Source organism: Phaenicophaeus curvirostris, chromosome 8, assembly GCF_032191515.1.
Source record: "Phaenicophaeus curvirostris isolate KB17595 chromosome 8, BPBGC_Pcur_1.0, whole genome shotgun sequence".
In the NCBI taxonomy this organism is placed as follows: Eukaryota; Metazoa; Chordata; class Aves; order Cuculiformes; family Cuculidae; genus Phaenicophaeus; species Phaenicophaeus curvirostris.
The window spans coordinates 9,114,943-9,129,177 of NC_091399.1; the positions used below are offsets into that span (position 1 = coordinate 9,114,943).

General features: G+C 41.5%; 1 protein-coding gene across 1 annotated transcript in view; it reads right to left on the minus strand.

Annotated features, from left to right (window-relative positions):
- Positions 1 to 765: 765 nt before the first annotated feature.
- Positions 766 to 14,235, minus strand: part of BRINP3 (BMP/retinoic acid inducible neural specific 3) — a 190,643-nt gene continuing 177,173 nt past the window's right edge. Inside the window, exon 7 of the mRNA XM_069862362.1 lies at positions 766 to 2,233. Within this exon, the coding sequence (XP_069718463.1) occupies positions 1,117 to 2,233 (1,117 nt within the window). The 3' untranslated portion in view covers positions 766 to 1,116. The remainder of the gene's footprint in view (positions 2,234 to 14,235) is intronic.

Consider the following 14,235-nt stretch of genomic DNA (forward strand, 5'->3'; position numbering starts at 1 on the left):
TTATTTGCACTTTCAGCTCTATTAACTAGATTTCGGTACCCGTAATGTATCTGTAAAAGCGTATATTTTTCAAAACTGAAAAATCTTGCACTGAAAGGATATTATCTGTATCAATGAAAATCATATTCACATACTAAACACTTGCTTTGTCAGGGATTTTTTTTAAATTAATTTGAATCTTATCAGCATGGATGATATTTAGGTAAATAGTTCAAAAAAGGCAATTCTAGATAAATATTATAGTGTGTGTTTGGGAGGAGGTAATGTATACACATGCTTAAGTCTTTCTGTAAATATGCAAAGCAAAGGATTATGGAGACTATCAAAAAGTGCTTTGGCTGGGCAAGGTTGTTTGTTTTGTGTCAGAATATCAGTTGCAACGACAGGCTCTTGCCTCTCTCCTGTGAGCTAATGCAACCCTTCATTACTGTGCATCTTCAACACTGACCTCCTGTCCAGCCTAAACTATGGGATATCACTCTGTTGGTGTGTCATGTTCAGCACCTTGAAAAGGGCACATCTTAGGGAAGTCTCAGGTAAAGCAAGTAAAGCATCATTACAGTTGTCACTTTAGCTCAGCATCAACATTTAGATCCACATCCTAAGGACAGAAATATTCCATGGCTTTGACTTTTCTACAGTTCCTGTTAAAATCTTGAGTGACCTCCTCTTTACCTACACCCTCTGTGTTCAGTGCACACAAAAGTGTATCAAAGTTATTACTTTTGTGTAAGAAAAAATAATCCCACAGCATTTCTTTTTAATAAGTGTTCAACTACAAAATTTTATTGGTATCCTTCTATGTTCCCTCTAGAGGATGTAATGCACAAAAGCATTGCCACGGAACATATAAAATTACAAATGAAATTTATTGTAAAAAGTAGAATGTCTTCTAGAATGGTGTCAGTATTTATTTCATTCATAAACCAAAACTGCAGGTATAATATATATTCATTGTCAGCGAGTTCATGTGTGTAAATTGCCATCCAACAGTATTGACTGATATAAGACAGATATTGAAAAGACAATTTAAATTTACTCTTCCAAACATAAACTGTTCCACAAAAGCACTGTAAAAACTCCTTCAAGGTTTTCTGTTGTGCTTCACATTTATGGTTAACTACATAATTTGGTTGTGTCATAATCCACTGTGTTTGGCAATTTGGCATTAAAGGCCTGCAAAGCAGATTGAATCCTCACCACTTCACTGGTAGACAGTTTGAGTCTATGACGGAGCAAGCAAGAGAAGAGGTCTAGGCGACGCTGACCAGGTGGAGAGAGTTTATTTACACGATCCCGTATCTCTAACAACTGCAGAAGTGCTGAGTCCTGTGATCCCTGAGTATAGGGGTAGTCCAACTGCAAAATCAAGTCTCGAATTGCTTCTGGGTCGAAGTGCATGCTGTAGCCAAACACTTGGATGTTATTGATTTTCATGTAGCCCAGATTTCTGGAGGGATCAATAAATTCCAGGGGTTCATAGTAGATGCTCTCATTGCCATTTGGACCATTTGACTTTATTCGACTCCTCAAATAGATGTGTACAGTTTCAAAAAATGTCTTCCACTTGTTGCCCAGAGTCAGTGTCCAGTTATAACACTGAAGGGGTAAGTCCAGTTTAGTCCGCTCCCAGTCCGGGAAATTGTTCTCATTCACAGGCATAAACCAGCTCTCAGAGTGGCTGCCCCCAAAAGGGTTGACATAAACAGCAAGAACAGGCTCTAAGGTGCTGTTTTTAGTTAGGCAGATTTGAAGAGAGAGGCCCAGTATCATATGGACCAGGCTTGACTTGTACTTGTTACTCTTAAGGGTAAGGAGCATCCGCTTGCGCCAAGAAGGATCAAACCAGCTGTTGAGACGCATGTCATTGCTGATGAAAATGGCATGGACCTCAATTCTCCGGTCCATCTTCTGCAATAAATACTTCATTTCTAGATCTTGAAGGTCGGTCTCAAAGCCAATGTAGTGCTCTGTCGCTTCTGCCACCTCCGGCTTGCAAACCCCTTGGCTCAGCATGTAGCCGGTGTTGCAGCTTCCACAGCGGGTGCGATTGTCAGGAGCACAGCTCAGGCAGGCAGAGCCATCTCCAACTGTGCAGGGAAGGAACCCATGGCAGGCAACCTGGTCATTGGGGCAAGTGCACGTGTGAGTCTCTTCAGAAAAGCTTCCCAGGAGGCCGTTTTCATTGCAGTAGAGAAAGGACTGGATGCGGTTGAGCCAGTAGTTGGAAGATCTGCAACATTAAAATAAGTCATTTTAACACAAGGAGAGACCTGTACACAATAAACACAACCTTGTTATTTTTTATCAGAAAGAGAAAAATAAAGCTGTTTTCAGTAGCAGAGTAAGGCACTAAAGTCAGATGATAGCATCTGCTGTCAGATGAATACATGTATAAATAGCCTTCTAACAATGCAAAATCACCAGAGTTTCCTTATAAACTCACAGGCACAACAGGAACATTTGGCTGATGCACTTGTTCTCACTGTATCTCTGTCAAGGCAGCCTAACAGCATTTTTCTGTAACTGACTTAGAATCATAGAATAGTTTGGGTTGGAAGGGACCATAAAGATCACCCAGTTCCAAGCCCCCTGCCATGGGCAGGGACACCTCCCACTGGATCAGGCTGCCCAAGGCCCATCCAACCTGGCCTTGAACACCTCCAGGGATGGGGCAGCCACAGCTAACCTGGGCAACCTAGGCTAGCGCCTCACCACTCTCATGGGGAAGAAATTCCTCCTTCTGTCTAGTCTAAATCTGCCCCTCTCCAGTTTATACCCATTGCTCCTCATCCTATCATTACAAGCCTTTGTGAACAGTCCCTCCTCAGCTTTCTTGTAGCCCCTTCAGGTACTGGAAGGTCGCTCTAAGGTCTCCTTGGAGCCTTCTCTTCTCCAGGCTGAACAACCCCAACTCTCTCAGCCTGCCCTCGGATGGGAGGTTCTCCAGCCCTCTGATCATCCTTGTAGCCTCCTCTGGACCTGTTCCAGCAGCTCCATATCTTTCTTATGTTGAGGACTCCAGAACTCAACACCATACTCCAGATGAGATCTCACAAGAGGGGAACAGAGGGGCAGAATCCCCTTCCTCGCCCTGCTGGCCACGCTGCTTTTGGTGCAGCCCAGCACACGGTTGGCTGTGCACGCACATCACCAGCTCATGTCGAGCTTCTCATTAATCAGCACCCCCACATCCTTCTCCTCATGGCTGCTCTCAATCACATCATCTCCCATCCTATATTGAAAATGTGAATCTTAAGGTCAATATCTTAAAATCCCACGCAGTTTAGATTATTTTTCCTCATAATTCATCAGGGAGATCCTTGTATGTATCTAACTGTGCATAATTGTAACATTTAACTCCTTCATTATGACGATTTTTGTTAGCTCATGAGCTTCGTTATAACTGGTTGGAGCTTCTCTGATTTATAGACAGTGAGCCAAAATGCTTTCCAAGAATAGCAAACAGGACCCCGCACTGCACTAAACAGATTCTTCAAATGTCTTCCAGCACAAGAATATCCCTACAGGAAGCCACACATGAGCATGCTGTGTTTACTTTTCATCTTTGGAGATTAAATTAAAAGATCACTTTAACAGTCTTCTTGTCATCTCACTTTGATTTCACTAAAAGCAACAGTTTGTCCTACATCACACTGAGAAATCAGGCACTGAAACCAACATTTTAGGCTGCTGAGGCACAGCTGCTAGAAGAGAGACAATAGGAACAATAGAGTTAGATGGAAGTAGTCAAGAGAAAAATTATCTAATTTCTTTGTCCTTATTTTTTAGTTCTTAATAATCGCAGTAATGCACAGTTTGAAGAACTTGTTTTGGCTGCTGCAGACTCAGATCTATTGTTACCACATGAATGACGATGCTTGCAAGGGTTCTTCCCTTTTCATGTAATTGTTTCAAAACGAAAAGGCAAGAACCTCATTCACCAGTGATTTACTTTTTAAGTCACATCTGAATCTTTCTTGAGAACTTAATACTTCAGAAATCTTAAATTTGGGGGTTTTTTTCTGTCTATATAATAACTACTACAGCTAAAAATCTCAAAGTCTGATTCCTTAGAAACATGAAATATCAGCAAAATTATATCAGTGTATACCCTGGTGACTTTGTTTAATCTTTTTCCTTTTGCTTTTTTTAGCTGGGAGTGGGAATCATGTTTTTTTTTGGGCAGTCGTGTGTTTAAACACACACACGCACTCACACACAGACTATTAACATTTTCTAGAAGTATAAGCAAATATAATAACATCTATGACATGAGTGCCCAAACACCATTCTTCATTGTGCTTATTTGGAAGTCAGCATTAAGCAAAAATACTTTGGCAAGTTTATTCCTTAATTTCCTTATTAAAAATCATAATGTCCATTCTACAAGCAAGGTCAATGTCACAATATAAAAGTTACTCCAAAAGTGAGTAGATCATTAAAGCTATTGCTCTCCTAAGTAGAACAGGATGTTCCTGTACTCTGGGTTGTTTTGTGAGTAATCTGTACTTACTGAGGTCGTCCTGACAACTCCTGGGAACCACAGTTGGGGTGTATTAAGATCCTCTTTCCCATTGCAGAATAAGCTTTCCAGCCAGGCTAGGTCTCACATTGTCTATCTTATTGCTACCACCTCTATGATGCATCACAGCAATCAAAACAGAAAAGATCCTTGTCCAAAGCATCAAAACTAACCTTTCAAATATTTTTCATTACAGCTTTTTCCTAACTCTTTATGGGTCTCTATGCTCATGTAAGAGCTGATACTGAGTTCCAAAATCTGCTGGGTGTGTAATATGGAAATCTGGGGGTTTTACTTTTCTTTTGGTTGTGCCATTTGCTTCACAACAGCCTTCATGAAGTTGTTACCTTCTTTTAATTTGTTATCTTGGACAGATAACTAGGCAGATTTCAAGAATATGTAATTTTCTTTTTAATCTCCCAAGTTTTCTGCCTGTAAGGTAGAAACCTTTTGGCATCGCATGACTACTCAATCAAGGTTGAGCGCTTCAATGGCTGATATGGATCAGGGTTGCAAATGGGAATTTTAGCATCCCCTTCCTCTTCTCCCTTCTCCTGTGAATAGAAATCCATGCCTTTGGAAATTTCTGTTATATATTAGGAGTACATTTCCAGAAAACTTCATTTTGCACAGACCAACTCTGAGCTTACAGCTGGGGTTCTGTATTCATCTCAGCAGAGCAAAAACATTTGAAGACTTAGGGTAAATATTTTCCGTATATCACAAAGTGTGAAACACAGAGACTAAATCTGCTAGCCTCACTCTCAGAAAACATCAACTGTCCTGTATATTTTGTAGCATCTAAGAATATGTTCGCGTGACATAGTCCAGTCCAAAGAAAGCTAACAGTGCCTGAGCTCCAAAGCCAAGGAAAGCCACATGACTATGTTAGATTAGCAGATGTTGGTAGGAATCCTCTTGGTCCACAAAGGCAACAGAAAGAGGGAGACCTGGTGAGGAAGAGGGCACTGTTGGATAAGGAGAATTATTTATTGTGGGACTAAGCCTACTTAAACCAACAAAACTAATTTACTGTCAAGGGTTAATTTTGTTTAGGTTCCTCTTTTCTCCATTCGTAGTCTTTAAAACTCTTTTTTTCCCTAAATGATCTAATGTCAGTACATTATTATGAGAAGCAAAATCTTTAATGTAATTTTTTTTGTTCCTTTTAGTTTTAATAAGGCTATTTTCTTACTCCTTTTTTAGGGGATGGAAGAAGCAGTCTGAAGGCCTGCATGAAATTACACAGCCGCACAATTAATTTTGCTTTCCAAAACTTAGTTATCAGTTTGTAACTTTGTATTTAGCTCATTGAAACAACTATATATTTAATCATTAGCAGCTGCAAGGAGACCAAGAATTTTAGGGAGGAAGATGTTTTCTCATTACTCCAAATAAAGTTCAAGACAATAACTTTCTAATATTTTTTTACCTTATCTTGATTTTTTTACATGATTTTAATGAGCAAGATTTCAAGAAGTTCTATTTATACTTGCATGTCATCGATCAGTTTAAAAACATAAATTCTTTTTTAAAAAAATAAAATAAATTGCCTTGCTTAACTACTTTTTTAAAAGAAAAATGTTGCCATTAAGGAATGTTTTACTCTCTGTAAATTTATTGCTTTCACTCAAGTAAATGAAGTAAATTAAGTGAAAGTACATAAAATGTCAGCAGCACCTACTTTTTTAAGGCACTCATCCTTAATTAGATAAATTTACATTGGAATATCATTCTGAATGCTTTCTTTTTCTCTTAGAAATAGAAGATAGAGGACCCTGCAGTCAAGGGGAAAGGCTTGTTGAGAAGCAGATGCCTCCCCAAGGTCAACAATCATACAGGCAGGGCTTAGGCTTTTACAGCCAATGGATGCTCTTTGAGGCTGTATGACGCCTGGGGAGATTTGGGGTTCCAGAGAAAATAACAGGTAACATCTTGGTCAACAGACTGATGACCCTGTGAGAAGGGCTTCAAGCAATGTCAGCCTGGGGCTGGAGGACTACGGGAATCTAGGGAAAAACACTCTTACCAGAAAGCAGTATAGCCAGGGACCCATCTCAAGTGCCTGGATACAAACAGCGCAGGAAACAGGCAGAGGGCATGGACAGTTGCAATCCTATGACCTCTTGAAGTCATAGAGATGTGGTGGGAGTAGCCTGGGGTGCTTGTGATGGACAGAGACTAGTGAGAACAGGTGGGCGGAGGATAGCTACCCTCCATACAATTTCTCCATTGAAAGGGTTGTCGGGCACTGGCAGAGGCTGCCCAGGGCAGTGGTGGAGTCTCCATCTCTGCAAGGGTTTAAAAGCTGTGTGGATGTGGTGCCTGCGGCCATGGTTTAGTGGCAGTGCTACGATTACAGTTGGACTTGATAATCTTAAAGGTCTTTTTCCAACTTAAATGATTCTATGATTAGCTTTCCTTTTTCTACTACATTAGGTCTAATTATTCTTTAATTTTCAAAGTTATGTGGCTGAACTAGTGCTTGGTTGTCTAAGTACTTTGTACAAACTTGAATATACCACTCCTGATTCCTTCCTTCCATTATTCACCAGTTGACATATCAAGATCCACTTCTTAGTCTGATGCCAGAAAGAAAAATGTTTGTTAACTCTGTCATTGGACTTTATTATATTTTCCCATTATTCCCTGTTTTTTGCTTTTTAAAGTTACCCTGGTAAGTGAGGTCTGTAGAAGCCTGTAAGAAACACTCTTTGCTATGACAGGGACAGAATCTGAAATTCTGACTTCAAGCCCCTCAAGTACACATTAAAGATGCTTTGTTCAAAATTCAGTATACTTTTATTCTTCTCTTCAGGTGTGATAAATTCTTGGTACTTCATTCTCCACCACATTGTTCAGCATATATTCCCAGTGTTCCTTTACCTTTAACCGGTTTTATTTAATCAGTTATATTCTAATTGTGTTAATGGAGGGTTAGGAAAAAAAGCTGCCTATCTTGACCATTTGCCTCTTGTTTATAGAAATGAATAATAAATTAAGACAATTAGCTTCTGAGGGAGGATTGAAAGAGCTCTCCAATTATTCTTTTAATGACACTGTAAGCATTATTATTTGATTTAGAAAATTTATTGGCCGGATGTGTTGGTTTTCCAAAGAGATACAGAACTGCTGACTTCCAAACCTAGTAACAGCAGCAAGAATCTTCCCTGTTACTTCAATGAGCTTCAAATCAAAATGGGACCCATGAAATATCTATGCCTTCACTATCATGCAAAATTATTTTATAAGCCATAATGAAAAGCTATTTTAGTGAATCATATACTTGAAATCATAACTTTACTTTAGAGACAAATTAATATTTAATTTAATGAAACAAAATATGCAGTAAGAAGAGGATACTTCTTAGCAAATTATATCATGAATTACAGCTCCCTAGAAAGTCTTTAGAATTTTCTTAAAACTTTTTTTGTTTCTTAATATTTAGTGATTTAAATCAACATTTCAAAAGCAGCCTGAAGTTACAAAAGCAGTACTAAGCCCAAGACGGAATTGCTACGAAAACATAACATTATTGTTTGTCCTGTGAGTTGAATACCTGTTGTCTTCATAGGAAACAGCCCATCAAGACCCTACTCTGACTTGTAGGACAACAAGCCACATGATCCCCACAGATCACACCCCTTGACTGGCTCTCCAGAAACCTCTACTGAGGTCTCTGCCTCACCTTTTACTGCAAACAGTTTCTTGTGAACCACGTCCCTTGTGTGGATGGACATGTCCCTCCATCCCTACTGAACTTGTTTGATCATGTATATCGATACGAATCTACCTAGTTGTGTGTGACAATGTTCCATAAATCTTCTCAATTCTTAAAATATACTGGGAAATGAATTGTTAACTAATTATGGTTTAATAACAGCTTCACCTCCACCTTCTTACAATCCACCCTTTGCCAGGTATACTCCAAGAATATCAGCCTGCTATTGCTGGATGACGAGGCTCTTCTGCGTGAACCTTCTGTTGCAGAGGATGCACTGAGAAGTTGTCTGCTGTGCTTTCAGCTGCAATACTTACTGGGTAAGGAAAGCATGCCATATGATCTCATATTTACACAAGCATGATAAAAAAATAGGATAATCCTGTGAAAGGTGATGTATTAGCTACATGAGCCAAGTTTCTGATGAGAATCTTCTTAATGAGAAACATAAATCTTAAGTGTTTTGCTAGGTGAAATAATTCTACGTGAAGTTGCACTGCATTATCTCTTTACGAAATGCTCGCCAATTCTTCATTTTTAAGTGTATTTAAAGTATTTTGCAGTCTATTTTTTTAATGAAATAATTTTACTTTCAAAAGAAAATTAACTTCTTTGAACAATAGCAGTTGCAAGTTTAATCCAAAACATGTGCTCACTCCTGTTCAATACCCTGTAACATTAAATGTAAGAACAAAGCAGTATGGTCACCCTATATAATAGCTGTATCAAGTCTTTAATCATGATATGACACTTTTACCTCCTTCTCTGCCTCACTAAGTGCTTAACATCTGTTGTACATCAGATGGCTCAGTAGCAGATGATGAGTACTCAGTGAGGCAGGTGCTAAGTGAAAAAATGAAGACAATTTAACAAGAAGTGTACAGGCAGTAAAATACCCATTACCTATTTCTCCCTCCTGTGGGGGCTGTCTCCAGAATAAATCTGTAAGACGGCACCATCAACACCAAATGCACATACAGACATCTCTAAAACATCCTACTCTTGATCTTGTGGGATCATCTCTTGGGAAGGACAAACGAGAGTCCAAGTTATTCGTTTCTGTGCTGTGATTCATAACAAGAACATTAATTGCTACTGAATTTGATAGCAGTCTTTATGTGAATGCACTTTTCTACTGGGAATCAGACTAAAACTACTGACTGTACATCAACAGAAGACCAGTGAGTGATTATAAGAATGAATGTTGTTAGCTTATTCAGCTTCACAGAATTAAAGCAGTGCTATAACCATCACTCAAATAAAGATGCCTGGAATCTTCGTACTACAGCTCCTGGTACACGTCTGTCAGGGAGTCTCTCAGTGACAGCTGCAAATCCTACTCGAAATGATGATAAACAGGAGCAGTGCTGCCGTTCCTGTTTATAATTATATTCACATGTTATAATTTCACAGCTGACTCCACCTGAGCATTGACTTTAAAGTCAATCTAAAGGGCTGAGTTGGCTACATGGCCCATGGTGAAAACAAGGGAAGCAAACTGTGAGGTAGAGAAGGAATATGACACTGTTCTAAATGTTTATAAAGGAAAGAAAAGCCTTGTTTCCATGTGTTAACTTTGCTTCCACCACAGGAGCAGATGGAGTTACTGCAGGTATCTGCCTCTGTGTGAACTCCTCTGGGGTGGCTGCACTACAGGAAAGGGACTGGATGAGCCTAGAGGTTTATTCTGGGATTAATAACAATCTAAACCATGTTGATTTGTGGAAGTAGGCACTGGTGCAGGTTGCCCAGGGAAGCTGTGGCTGCCCCATCCCTGGAGGTGTTCAAGGCCAGGTTGGATGGGGCTTGGAGCCCCTGATCCAGTGGGAGGTGTGGCAGGGGTGGGACTGGATGGGCTTTAAGGTCCCTTCCAATGCAAACTATTCTATGATTCTAAGTAAATTGCCTTGTTCTCCCCTGTTAATCACATTTCGAGAGAATCTTTGCAGATCCTTGTTACCTGTTTGCAGTTATTGTCCCACACCCTGTCTCCCCACCCCTCTTCTTTCAGGTCTTTTTGGTATTCTGAGAAGCAAAGGAATTAAGCCCCAATATCAGATGACAGAAAACTATCACACATCATAAAACAAAATGCCACACGAGGACTAAACAACATTTTGATATTAAAATACTTAGTATGCCAGAGGCTATTTCTAGAATTTTATGAGTCTATTTACTAAGATTTGCGGCTACACCTACTCTACTGTTGCACCCTTTTGACTCACAGCACAGCTTTTCTACTATGAAATATTCCACCAAGGAGTGGTTATAGAAAAGTGATTTTAAGGTAATGTACCCACAATTTTTTGACACTATTATAATACTAATGATATATAATAATAATTGTGCTATATTGTAGTATTTATTTAAAGAAGTTTGAATGAGAGACAAGCTTTGAGAGCTTTTGCTAAATAATGACCCATAGGGCAGCAGGGACACAGGAAATACCAGTGAAGTTAATTACTGGTGTCAAAAGCAGAACGAAAGGAATCAGAGATGTTAGGAGTTTTCACGTGCAGGAGGAAGAAAGATGCTACACATACATAAAAAAAAAGAAAGCCAACCAAAATAACTTCCCAGCAAAATGCAATCAAACAGAAAAACCCCAAACAACCCATGGGTAACTTCTCGAAGCCGCTCGTTTGATATGTGTCTATGTGTATATGTACTTGTGTTTGTAGTGCTACATGAATGCCAAATTCATCTTGAGCCACAGGTTATCACAGAATCACAGAATCACAGAATAACCAGGTTGGAAGAGACCCACCGGATCATCGAGTCCAACCGTTCCCATCAAACACTAAACCATATACCTCAGCACCTCATCCACCCATGCCTTAAACACCTCCAGGGAAGGTGACTCAACCACCTCCCTGGGCAGCCTGTTCCAGTGCCCAATGACCCTTTCTGTAAAGAATTTTTTCCTAACGTCTAGCCTAAACCTCCCCTGGCGGAGCTTGAGGCCATTCCCTCTTGTCCTGTCCCCTGTCACTTGGGAGAAGAGGCCAGCACCCTCCTCTCTACAACCTCCTTTCAGGTAGTTGTAGAGAGCAATGAGGTCTCCCCTCAGCCTCCTCTTCTCCAGGCTAAACAACCCCAGCTCTCTCAGCCGCTCCTCATAAGGCCTGTTCTCCAGCCCCTTCACCAGCTTTGTTGCTCTTCTCTGGACTCGCTTCAGAGCCTCAACATCCTTCTTATGGTGACGGGCCCAGAACTGAACACAGTATTCAAGGAGCGGTCTCACCAGTGCCGAGTACAGAGGGAGAATAACCTCCCTGGACCTGCTGGTCACGCCGTTTCTGATACAAGCCAAGATGCCATTGGCCTTCTTGGCCACCTGGGCACACTGCTGGCTCATATTCAGTCCCTGTCAACCAACACGCCCAGGTCCCTCTCCTCCAGGCAGCTTTCTAGACAGACTTCTCCCAGTCTGTAGCACTGCATAGGGTGGTTGTGCCCCAAGTGCAGGACCCGGCATTTGGTCTTGCTAAACCTCATGCCATTGGACTCTGCCCAGTGGTCCAGCCTGTTCAGATCCCTTTGCAGAGCCTCCCGACCCTCCAGCAGATCGACACTTCCACCCAGCTTAGTGTCATCTGCAAACTTGCTAAGGGTGCACTCGATGCCTTCATCCAGATCATTGATGAAGACATTGAACAGGGCTGGACCCAGCACTGAGCCCTGGGGAACCCCACTTGTCACTGGCCTCCAGCTGGATTTCACACCATTTCCCACCACTCTCTGGGCCCGGCCAGCCAACCAGTTTTCCACCCAGGAGAGTGTGCGCCCGTCCAGGCCAGAGGCTGACAGTTTATCAAGCAGAATGCTGTGAGAAACTGTGTCAAAGGCTTTGCTGAAGTCCAGGAAGACCACATCCACAGCCTTTCCCTCATCCAGCAGCCGAGTCACTTTGTCATAGAAGGCGATCAGGTTAGTCTGGCAAGACCTGCCTTTTGTGAACCCAGGTTGACTGGGCCTGATCACCCGGTTCTCTTGCATGTGCTTCATGATAGCACTCAAGATCACCTGCTCCATGACTTTCCCTGGCACTGAGGTCAGACTGACAGGCCTGTAGTTCCCTGGGTCCTCCCTGCGACCCTTCTTGTAGATGGGCACAACATCAGCCAGCCTCCAGTCCAGTGGGACTTCCCCAGTCTTCCAGGACTGTTGGAAGATGATGGAAAGGGGTTTGGCCAGCACATCCGCCAGCTCCTTCAATACCCTTGGGTGAATCCCGTCCGGCCCCATAGACTTGTACCTGTCCAGTCGGGCTAGCAAGGCTCTGACCACCTCCTCTTGGATCACGGGAGCCTCATTATGCTCCTCTAGCTCCTGGGTTTGTACACAGACGGAACGACCCTCCTTACTACTAAAGACTGAGGCAAAGAAGGCATTAAGTACCTCAGCCTTTTCCTCATCCCCTGTCACTGTTGTTCCTTCTGTGTCCAATAGGGACTGTATGGTCTCCCTAGTCCGCATTTTATTATTTATATATTTGTAGAAAGATTTTTTGTTATCTTTCACTGACTTGGCCAATCCAATTTCTAGCTGAGCCTTAGCCCTTCTGATTTTTTCCCTACACAATCTCACTTCCCTCCTGTAGTCCACCCAATTCAGTGGAATTTTAGGTGGACTTTTCCAGTTGTGTATTAGAGTATAATTATTTTAAAAAATGTATGAAGTTATAACAAGCAGCGACAGTCAGATTAATTTGCCCCTTTAAGACATTAGAAAAATCACAACCCACATCACCTTTTGTGTGAGAAGGAAAACTGAGGAAGTGCCATAAAACTGGACAAACTGAATGCAGACCTTCCCCTCAGTTTAAAACTATCGTCCTTTGTCCTGTCACTGCAAGCCCTGGTAAAAAGTCTTTCCCCACCTTTCTTATAAGCCTCTTTTATGTACTGAGAGGATGCAATAAGAGCTCATTGGCAACTTCTTTTCTCCAGGATCAGCAACCCTAAATCTCTCAGCTTTTCCTCCAGACCTTGGACCAGTTTTGTGGCCTCCTCTGGACCTCTGTGCAGAGGGCTCCAGAGCCGGATGCAGGACTCCAGGTGGGGTCTCATAAGAGTGGAGAAAAGAAGACAATTCCTTCCCTCACCCTGCTGGCCACACTGTCTGTGATGCAGCCCAGAATACAGTTGCTTCAAGGCTGTGAGTGCATTTATAATTTTTCACCCACCAGTACCCCCAAGTCCTTCTTAATGGGGCTGCTCTCAATCCTTTCATCCCCAGCCTGTAATGATGTTGAACACTGCCCTGATTGCTTCCCTGCAGTATCGCTAGCTTCTCCCTCCCAGCTGGATTTCTTAGCTTTGAAAGAGCTTCACGTTCATACAGCTTGAAGAAGATCCACTTGAAGCTCTTTGCTCTGCATTCAGCTGCCCATAGGGCAGACGTGACAATGAATGAACTGAAGGGTAGGAGCACTCTGGCTTAGAAAAAGGAGAAAAAATAAATGAGATTTTGAAACTATAATATCTTCCATTGAATAATACAAGACAGAAGTGTAAAACTAGCTAATTTAGGGGTGTTGTTGGATCTTAAAATACATATACCCTATAATTATGAGGACAGGGCTTCATCAGGTTGCTGGTATAAACTGACACAAGCCTAATTTGAATGATTAATCTGTAGGAGGAAGAGAGCCAGTAGGGGTTACCAGGAGGAACTGGATTCCCATGTCAACAGACTTCCTAAGGCCAAATGCACGAGTTCAAAGACGATCTGAGATGTAGCTATGAACTGCATTGTCAACAAAAGCAAAATGTACCAGCAGCTCTAGTTTGCAGGGGAAACTCTAGAATTCATATAAAAAAATAGCTTTGACTTAAAGTTCTTCACACACAACACAGCACATCATAAAAACTCTTGAAAAATGCCTGCAGAACACTGTATGTTATAATGTTGGACTTACGATAGGAGGAAGCAGCATTGATGTTCTTGGAGTATTTTGTTCAAAACAGAAAATTGAGAGGCGGGA